General features: G+C 50.5%; 1 protein-coding gene across 1 annotated transcript in view; it reads left to right on the forward strand.

Annotated features, from left to right (window-relative positions):
- The first annotated feature begins 1,043 nt into the window (after positions 1 to 1,043).
- The window catches only part of LOC105549495 (putative golgin subfamily A member 6C), a 12,616-nt gene continuing 3,281 nt past the window's right edge, over positions 1,044 to 10,378 (forward strand). Inside the window, 12 exon segments of the mRNA XM_011994073.1 lie at positions 1,044 to 1,127; positions 2,788 to 2,904; positions 4,729 to 4,809; positions 5,645 to 5,683; positions 5,948 to 5,998; positions 6,099 to 6,180; positions 6,277 to 6,404; positions 7,314 to 7,388; positions 7,495 to 7,602; positions 7,796 to 7,880; positions 8,279 to 8,787; positions 9,064 to 9,144. Coding sequence (XP_011849463.1) covers positions 1,044 to 1,127; positions 2,788 to 2,904; positions 4,729 to 4,809; positions 5,645 to 5,683; positions 5,948 to 5,998; positions 6,099 to 6,180; positions 6,277 to 6,404; positions 7,314 to 7,388; positions 7,495 to 7,602; positions 7,796 to 7,880; positions 8,279 to 8,787; positions 9,064 to 9,144 — 1,440 coding nt within the window.

A 10,378-nucleotide genomic window follows, 5' to 3' on the forward strand; every position in this document is an offset into this window, starting at 1 on the left:
TATTTTATTTTATTTTATTTTATTTTATTTTTTTTATTATTTTATTTCTTTTGAGATGAAGTCTTGCTCTGTCGCCCAGGCTGGAGTGCAGTGGCGTCAGCTTGGCTCACTGCAAACTCCATCTTCTGGGTTCAAGTGATTCTCCTGCCTCAGCCTCCCAAAAAGCTGAAATTACAGGCACCCACTACCACACCTGGCTAATTTTTGTATTTTTAGTAGAAGTGGGATTTCTTCATGTTGTCTAGGCTGGTCTTGAACTCCTGACCTGAGACAATCCACCCACCTCGGCCTTCCAAAGTGATGGGATTACAGATGTGAGCCACTGCACTGGGCCCAAAAGCTTTCTGTTTTTAAAGATATTAGACATGTTTCTTATTTTTTAAAAAATCTTAATAATGTAGAAGAATAAGAGAAACGTTTTTCCAAAAAAGAGAAATCATTGTGATTATTTTATCTTATTGGAATGTTGGATATTATAGTCTGCTTCATTAATCATCAAGCATGCTATGGATTTTCCATTTTTATAGGGTCGGTATCTCAGTTAAGGTAATACTGGTAATTGTTGTATTCCATTTGAAGATGAAAAATATAGGCCAAAATCATAGACCTTGCATAGAAGCTGGATAATGAAGACAGCTCTGGAAGAACACATAGATACACACACACAGACACACATATATATAAAGTGTACCCACATATATTTTTTAAAATTTATTTTTTACAGTTTTAAAGTTTTTAAAGCAAAAGCCAGCCCGTCCCCTCTCCCAGAGTGGGTGGCCCTGCCCCACTCTCCGAGTGGGTGGGGACAGTGGTTGCATGGGCAGCTTTAGCATTGTGATGCCACAGGTCCCTCTGGACACACTGCTGCTTGACCACACCTCCTTTCCCTCTCATCTTTCTCACTGACCAATGGGCTTGGAACATTAAGGCCACGCCCCTATTCTGCATTCTCCTGGGGCCCTGGTTACACCTCTCTGGCTCAGTCCCATAGCTGCCAGGTAGGTAACTGGAGGCATTCAGCAGTGCTCACTGGGATTTTGCTGATGTGGCCCCAACCCCGCCTCCCTCCCCACCTTGCGATGTCAGAAAAAACACGACAGGACAAATTGGCTGCAGCCAAGCAAAAGGTAAAGCGCACCAGGTCATGGCCTCCAACCCAACCATAGATCCCCTCCGACAACAAGACCGTTGCCAGAGTCCATACCACTCCTGAGGCACACCAGACTGTGCCCCCCAACCCCTGCGCCTCTGGGCTCCCCCAACCAAAGTGTTGTCAGTCAGCCCCACACCTTCAGCAAGCAGCCCAGTCCCTGCCCTTGCCAATCACCCCAGCATGACTTTGGGTGGGTGACTCCTGGGACTTCCCGCTCCATACTCAGCCCTAACCTCCTGCCGCCCCAAGCCCGACCTTCCTGGGCTCTTTGGGCTTGTGTCTCCCAAGACCTGGGTCCCCCAGCCCAAGGCCCCACCCTTCACCAGTCGTCCCTGGGTGACTTTGGGCTGGTGACTTCTGGGGCTCCCTACTGCAGACTCTGCCCTCCCCTCCTGCTGCCCCAAGCTCGACCTCCCTGGGCTCCTTCGGCTGGTGTCTCCAAGGACCTGGGTCCCAACCCTGTGTTTTCCTCCCCCATCCTGGAGTAGCAACTCGGGCATCGCACTGATGTGGTCCCCTCCCCTGGGAGGAGTGGAATCTAGTGATGTCACAGTCCCCCTAGGAACTGTCATTACTGCTGCAAGACTGGCCTTTGATCTTATGCCCCAGTCCCTAAGTGTTCTCACCCCATTTCTGGCTCTCTGGTCGCAGCGCAGATTTCCAGCTGGAAGGAGAATGGGGATTATGGGACCTAGGAGCAGGAGGTTTCAGGCTGCCTTACTCCCTTAACGTAGACATTGACAGTGGGAAAAGCCTACACTTCCCCCATGAACTCAAAATGTTGACAGTATCTCAGGGCGGCAATGGGAGAACGGGTTTGGTTTGGTTTTCTCCCAGGATTCTACTTTCAAGAGAGACTTTAACATTTTTTTCTGAGTTCTCCACAGTTCTGGGACCAAACTGCCCTTCAGTCAGTGGTCTCTGAAGTGAGATTTGCTCATCTTCTGTAGAACAGATCTTGGGAAACTGAACTTGACAGCTTGAATCTTCCTCATATCATCTCAACTTGGGGTACTTTGAGTGCCACAGGATAAATGTGGGAGATCTTTCTGAAGCATCCGTTTCCCTCAATTCTCTTAAGAGAGAAAAATCATTAATGTACTTAGAGATGACAGTCACATAGGTTTCTAAGAGAGTATACCAGACTTCTCTCTGAAATGAGACTTGGATTATCCTCTTTCTGATAAATTCCTGGATTTAACAGAGAAGCTGCCTTCTGCCATGAGGACACATTGATATAAAAGTTTGAGAGGTACTGGTGCACTTCTTCAACTACCAGACATGTGAGGATGTATGACTCTAAACCACACAGAGTGCGGTTCCTGCCTACTTAATGTTTACTTTTCTACCTCTGCCTCTGGTTTTGGTCCCTGGCAGATACTGATTCATGGCAAAACCCCAGAGCTTGGAGTCAGAAGACAAATGAGTTTAAGTTCCATTATTGTCCCCTCCCCTTTTTTGAAGCCATAATATCCATTCCTCTCAGTCACTAAGTGATTGTGACAACACCTTGTACAGTTGTAGGTGGCATTAAATCAGATGGTGTATAAGAGTATTTTGCAAAAACTGTAAAGGAGGATGTGCCTGTAGGGGCTGGTGGTTCTCATGAGTATTACTGCTCTTCTTTCCCACAGCTGAAAGAGTATCAGCAGAGGAACAGCCCTGGTGTTCCGGCAGGAGCGAAGACGAAGAAAAAAACTGGAAGTAGCCCTGAGACAACCACTTCTGGTGGTTGCCACTCACCTGAGGATGTGAGTCTTGGCTGACCAGGCTCCTGGGGACAGGAGTCCCAAGGGGCAGTAAAGGATAATTGTTGAGATTGCTGGGTACTGGTAGAGAATTCTGGGTTTGAATCCTGCCTCTCCGTCTGCTAGGCATCTGATTTATGGCAAATTGCTTGAGTTCTTTGAGCCTGTCTTTTCACATCTGTAAAATAGGGGTAGTAGTGTTTGACTTCCATTTGTGAAGTTTAAATGAGATTCCTTATTATTGTTGTTTTTATGTTAATCCTTAGTACATGGCCTGCTGTAAACACCCAGGACACCGAGGAAATGGTCATTGCTGTTTGATTTTCCTCATCCCCAGTCTCAAGGGGAAGCCAGGCCAATGAGTACAGCCACTTGCCGTCAGGCTGTCCCTTTAGGGTCACAGAAGGGGGCCCAGTGTGTGGTGAGGACAGCCCCAGGCACTAGAAATAATAGAAGATCTAACTTGCCACCAACTTGCTTGGTGACGACAGAAAAATCCCTTCTTCCTGTGGGCCTCAGTTTCCTCCTCTGTAAGATGATATTGGAGATCAGTGTCTTTCAAACTTGTTTTTTAGCTACAGGCCCCTTAGTTCAAGTGAACCCTTACTCAGAAGTCTGTTTTTTGTTAATGGATGTGGAGGTCTGGAGCTCTACCAGATTCATCGCCCATGTCCTGGGTCTGAGGAAAGGGGTCCAGTGAGCGTATTAAGAGCTGCATTGGTCAGGTGACTCCACTCTGTGACTACATCGCTCAGGGGACTTTTCCATCTATTTGTTCCTGCCCCTTGCAAGGCAGCAGGTGGCCATTTGGAAAAATGGCACAGGCCATGGTTTTAATCGCCTCTGCTCTTCAGCAGAGGAACCCACATCTTCCTCCTACCCTGACTTTCTTGTTTCTCTCTAAGCCACTTCTGTCTTTCTCCACTTGCCCTTGTTTTTCCCTTGTCACCTCCTGTAGATTCAGGACATTCTGAATGTGCTAGTGTCCAACCTTAACCATTCCAATGGGGGTAGCGCTCCCCTATTGAACAAGTGGAAGATGAGGCAGTGCCAGGACCCCTCTCTGGCTTGCTGTCTCCAGCTGTGCATGCCTCTGAGGCTTCTCTGGTTTGGGGGACACTTTACCTCTGGCTTATTTTATGTTGCTGCCATTAACCTTCAGCCTGTTTATGGGAATAACGTACAGAGCAGGTATGTGGGATTTGGGGCTGTTTTTCTTTGTTTTTTGTTTTTTGGTTTTTTTTTTTGAGACAGAGTCTCACTCTGTTACCGAGACTGGAGTACAGTGGTGTGATCTCAGCTCACTACAACCTCTGCCTCCCGGGTTCAATGATTCTCTTGCCTTAGCCTTCTGAGTAGCTGGGATTATAGGCAACTACCACCACACCTGGCTAATCTTTGTATTTTTAATAGAGACGGAGCTTCACCATGTTGGCCAGGCTGGTCTTGAACTCCTGACCTCAAACGATCCACCCGCCTCAGCTTCCCAAAGTGCTGGGATTAAATGTGTGAGCCACCTTGCTCGGCCCCTTGCTGTTTTTTACTTTCTTGATATCCATAACTGTTTCCCATGTCAGTTTCTGGTTTTCTTTTGAATTTGTCATTATTACTCCTGCATCATCTGTTACCCTGAAGGATCTGGAGGTAAGAGGCCCTGGGCCGAGGTGCGGTGACCCTGCAGGCCAGCCCTCCAACCTCCTCTCACAGCAGAGGCTGGGTGCCCCTCTACCAGCTGAGACAACCCCCACACACCCCAGCCCTAATGATCGTTCTCTCCACCTCTCCCTGCAGTCCTCCTCCAACTCATCCTCTCTATATGCGCCTCAGAGCCGGTACCAAGAACTAGCAGTAGTCCTGGACTTAAACTCTGCGACAATCAATCACCTTAATGAAAACATAGAATCATTGGTAAGAGTCCAGTGGGGTCCCCTGATTCCATGCTGCCAATCCTAGTCTTGTTTACCCATGGGGCCCTGAAGAAAGGGGCTGGGGGCCCCTGGTACCAAGAGCAAATGGGAAGCTGGAGCACCCAGGCCTCACCTGGAGGGACTCCAGAGCAAGGAGCATGTAGCATGTCTCTTCTGTCGCTACCCTCTTTGCCGACTCTTTGTTCTCCAGACACCTCTGCTCCAGTCCTTGCCACATACACCCTAGGGTTGTCACCTCTCAGGGAAGCACTAGCCTGACTGGTTGTCAGGGGCCCCGTATTTCTGCCCTAACTCAGTCCTGAATTTGCTCTTGGAGTCTGGACAAGTCACCTCTCCTCCTTGGGCTCGTGTTTCTGGAGGAGGTAGAGCATCAAAGGCCTCTGTTAGCTCTGAGAGTCTGAGATTTAAAGGCCCCTAGAATGGAAACCTCATGGCCAAGGGCTCCTGTCTGTCCTTTTCCATCCTATATTTGCCATGGAGAACCGTACCTGGCCCGTATGTGCTCAGTAAGTGTTTGTTGAATGAACGCACCTTTCTAAATAACAAGCTGGCAGAAGGGTGGGCTTTTCTCAGACTCCGTCTCTGGAGATTTATGTTACTGTCCCTTCGAGAGAATCCAGATTCAGACTAAAACCAACAGAGACCCAAATCATCTGTCCTTGAGAGCTTGAGGAGAGTTGACCAGTTCCTGTTGCCATTGGGTCTGAGAATGTTGCCTTCAAAATCCATTCCTGGCCCCTGCCTACCGCTTCCTGGTCTGGGGAATAGAGTTGAGGGGGCCACCCTCAGTCACCTGAATTTGACTCTTCCTGCAGAAACAGCAGAAGAAAGAAGTGGAACATCAGCTGGAAGAAGTAACATGATTTCTTTGTTTGCTCACAACATGGCTGCTGGGTTTGTGGGGCACTCAGATGTAGAGGCTCCAGTCTCATCTCACCCACTCCCAGCCTGGGGAAGAAGGCCCACCCCTCAGATTCCATCCCATCCCCATAGGGTCCCTGATAACTTAGTCCCATGAGTGGACCTGTCCTGGGGCATTGGTGGCATTCTGGGGGCATGTCTCTTGCTGTGCCGTCTCTGCTTGCCATGGTAAGAGCTCTGTCTTCCTCTTCCTATAGGAAAAGAAAGCAAACAATGAAATACACAAAGCGCAAATGGAGCAGTTAGAGGTGAGTGGAGGGTGGGGAGTTTTCTCCTGTCCTTCGGAGAATGTTTCTTTCCTTCTCTTTCAGCACTTTCTTGACTTTTCTCCCAAATGTTCAATTCCAGACAATCAACATCCTCATGTTGGAAAAGGCAAACTTGAAGACCACCCTTTACCATACTAAACGTGCCGCCAGACACTTTGAAGGTAGGAATCTGGGCACCCGGTCATCCTTCAACCTGGCACTTTGACAGGTCCTTAGGAGGAGTCCTTTGGGCCCCATCTCAACTTCTGTCATTACAGAAGAGTCCAAGGATCTGGCCAGCCGCCTGCAATACTCCTTGCAGCGTACTCAAGAATTGGAGTGGGCTCTCTCTGCTGTGTCTACACAGCAGCAGGAAGGGGACAGGATGAGTCCAACCAGCTGTCCCGTCCCCTGACAGCCTGGCTTGCCAGATGGAGGAGTGAGCCTAAAGCTCCCTTCTGCAGGATGCAGTGTCCTGCCCAGAAGGCAGCAGGATCATTTCAAGCTGCTTTTGTGTTTGGTTGTTAGAGGCAGCCTGGGGCTGAGTCAGCTGCTGTGGGTGTGTTGGGGGCACTGTGGGCAGTGAGCACTGGACACAGAGCTCAGAGACCAAGTGCCTGCCCTGCCCTTACCTGGCTGTGGCCTTGGCCAAGTCTTAGGTGGGGTATTGGATACTGGTACTGTGAAGGTACGGAAGAGTACCTTTAGTATGTTACCATTTCTATAGAGAGAGGAAAGTGTTCGTGTATGTGTGTGTGTGTGTACATACTATGATAATGTACATAAAACATGTCTGTGTTTGTAAAAAGCTCAGGAGAGAGTAACAAGGTGCCTAGGACAACACTTCCTTTCTGTACCTTCTGAGTTTTGGACTATGCGAATGTATCATCCTTTCAAAAAGCAAACAAAAGATTAATTTCCCCTTTCCTATCTGTGCCCCCACCCCCAGCAAGAAAAATGGGCTTAGAGAATCGGACAGACCTGGGTGTTCAAATCCCAGCTCTGTCTAAGTGATCTTAGGCAAGAACTTAACTTCGAATACTCCATGCTTTTCATCTACACAATAGATGTTTTCCTAGTAACTGTCTCATATGGTGGTAGTGAGGATTAAATGGGATTGTTAGCATGGTACCTGGTGAACTCCGTAAAGTTTCAAACAGTGGTAGTAACAACAGTAACAACAATGGCAATATTATCTGATCTCTCTGGGCCTCTGTTAGCCAGCTGTAAATTCGATCTTTCTCTGTCCCTTCCAACTTTACTGAGTTCTTTTAAAAGCCAGGCCATGGACTTGGAAATGCCTTGATCTTTACAGTCCTCGAGCCGCAGTGAAGCAGTCCTCCAGCAGCAGTTACAGCAGTCCACAAAGGAGCGGGCACTGCTGACGCAGGTGAGGCTTTGCAGAGGAGGGATGTGGAAGGATGATGATCCCCACTGGCCAGGAGCAGGTAAGGACCAGTGACAGCCCTTCCTAACTTCTGTGCCCATCCTTGCAGGTGACAGAGTCACTTAAACAAGTCCAGCTAGAGAGAGATGAATATGCTCAACGTATAACAGGAGAGAGGGCCCGGTGGCAGGAGAGGATGCGGAAAATGTCGGTGGAGGTGAGACCTGACCCTTCAGCCCCCACCTTAGATAGGTCACTGGATCTTTCTGGGCATCTGTAAAATGGGACTAGTACAGCCAGATGTGGTCATGGGTCTGGGCTTTGTGGAGGTGGGGGCAGAGAGGGAGATGGTAGCTTGTCCAGCCACCAGCCCCTCTCTCCAGGGCCCTTCCCCTCTGTGCTTTGGGCAGGCTTGCACATTGAAGGAGGAGAAGCGTGACATACATCGGATACAGGAGCTGGAGAGGAGCTTGTCCGAACTCAAACCCCAGATGGGTAAAATGGGGCTGGTGTGACGTGGGAGCAGGACCAGCATCAGAGGACTGTGGGGGTGGCTTAGAATGCCCCAGGGAGGTGGGTGGATGGAAGGGCTTTGAGGCAGAGGGAAAGAGGTCTGTGCCAGGAGACTGCAAGTTTTGTCATCTCCATGAGCCTCAGGGTCCCCATCAGCAAAGAGGGAGGAGTGCCCATTGTCAGCCACCCACAGTGCTCTCTATCTGAAAGTGGCTTGGAAATTGGCTACCATCAGGTGCAAGGAATCATTAGCAGTGAGGCCAAGTTTGGGAAGCCTGAGAGGAGCTGTGCATCAAGAGGAGGGTTTTATTTTTTCTTTTTGGGTAGGGGGGCGGTGGTTGGGGAATCCAGAGGCCCTTATTGTCTGTTTCCTTTCTCAGCTGAGCCCCTGTCCCCAGCACCCCCAGCAGGGACTTCTGAGGTGAAGCAGCTACAAGATGAGGCCAGGCACCTGAGGAAGGAGGTGGAAAGTCTGGAGGGAAAGCTGCAATCCCAGGTGGAAAACAATCAGGCCTTGAGTCTCCTGAGCGAGGAACAAAAGGAGAGCTTTCGGGATCAGGAGGAGAGGCTCTGAGAGCTGGAGGAGAGGAGGCTGCGGGAGCAGGAGAGGGTGCGGGAGCAGGAGGAGCAGAGGCTGCAGGAGCAGGAGAGACTGTGTGCGCAAAAGGAGAGGCTTCAGAAGCAGCAGGAGAGGCTGCGGGAGCAGGGTGAGAGGCTGTGAAAGCAGGAGGAGAGGCTACGAAAGGAGGAGGAGAGGCTTCGAAAGGAGGAGGAGAGGCTGTGAAAGCAGGAGGAGAGGCTACGAAAGCAGGAGGAGAGGCTCGCGCTCTCCCAGAACCACACGCTCGACAAGCAGCTGGCCGAGCCACATTGCAGCTTCGAGGATCTGGTGGGTTGCCCTACCTGTGGAGCCTGCCCTCATCCCTAACCCTCCAGGCCTTTGTTTCCCCACCTGTAAAATGGGGCAGTGTAGCCCTTACATGACATGGTACTTCTAAAGGCACCTGTGAGCCAGAGCTCATCAGGCCCTGCTCTGATGGCTGTTGGGGAGAGGGGATGATTTTTCTAACCTGCCTCCACCCTTCCCGGTGCCATGGCAGGCAGACACCAAGTTCTGGGGTCTCCAGCTGTAGTAGGTGGCCAATGATTGCTTCTCTCTGTCCAGAACAATGAGAACAAGAGCGCACTGCAGTTGGAGCAGCAAGTAAAGGAACTGCAGGAGAAGCTGGGTGAGATGAAGGAGATGGTAACCTCTGCCCCATCCAAGAAGGGCTAGGAGGTGGGCACCAGCCTCTGGGGAGGGGAGGTGCCAGGCCAAAGGCAGCTCCAACTGGGGGGTAGGTGACCCCAGCACCCTCCGGGGCAGCCCTATGACTGTTTCTTGCTTCCTGCCCTCTGACTTTTAGAGGTAGGTAGCCCTGGGTTCCTCCCAGCTCTGGACATCATCATCCCAGCTAGAGGCGTGGATTCCCCCAATCACAGAGGAAGAGACAGTGGCATGAGAGGCTCCTTATGCCAGGCAAGGTGGCTCATGAGTGTAATCCCAGAACTTTGGGAGGTCAGGAGTTTGAGACCAGCCTGGCCAACAGGACAAAACCTCATCTCTACTAAAATTACAACAACAAAAAATTAGCCAGGCATGATGGCACATGCCTGTCATCCCAGCTACTCAGGAGGCTGAGGCATGAGAATCTCTTGAGCCCGGGAGGTGGAGGTTGCAGTGAGCTGGCATTGCACCACTGCACTCCAGCCTGGGCCACGCATGGCACTCTCTCAAAACAAAACAAAAAAGCCTCCTTGGATTCAAACTGGATTCCAGCCTCCATTCCACTGGTCACCATTCAACTACTTTTCATCTCTAAGTCTCTGTTTCTTTAACTTCAAAAGGAAGTTAGCATTTTCCTTACGGAGGTGCCGAGGATTAAATGAAAGAATACATGGAAACATTAGGCATGTAGCACACTTAGCAGATGGTGGTTGGCTCCCTCTGCTTTTCCACCAGTCTGTGGCCTACAGTTTAAATGGTGGGAAGAAGGAGATGAGATTTGATGCTGGGGGAAGAGGCATGGGGTTCTTGGCAAGGGAGGCAGTCTCTTAGGCCTGGAGCAAGGGGCCAGGGGCCTGGGCAGGTGACAGAGCCCCACAGTTTCCTTGCTACCCTATTAATGGGCCCAGAATCTGGAAGCCAGCCACCACGTGCCCTCATGCCCAGGGTCTTCCTGCAGGTGGAGCTGAAGAGCCACAGAGTCTGCAGCAGAAGTGAGACTAGTACCTGCAGCAGTACCCGGCCAGCTATCAGCAGCTGACCTCTGAGAAGGAGGTGCTGCACAGGCAGTTACTGCTGCAGACCCAGCTCATGGACCGGCTGCAGCAGTAGGAAGCTCGGGGCAAAATGGGGGCTGAGATGGCCTACCAAAAGTTGCAGGAGGCCCAGGGGAGGGAGTTGCAGAGGACGGAGCCCTGAGGGGGATGACCTGGCA

Source organism: Mandrillus leucophaeus, unplaced genomic scaffold, assembly GCF_000951045.1.
Source record: "Mandrillus leucophaeus isolate KB7577 unplaced genomic scaffold, Mleu.le_1.0 Scaffold1116, whole genome shotgun sequence".
NCBI lineage: Eukaryota > Metazoa > Chordata > Mammalia > Primates > Cercopithecidae > Mandrillus > Mandrillus leucophaeus.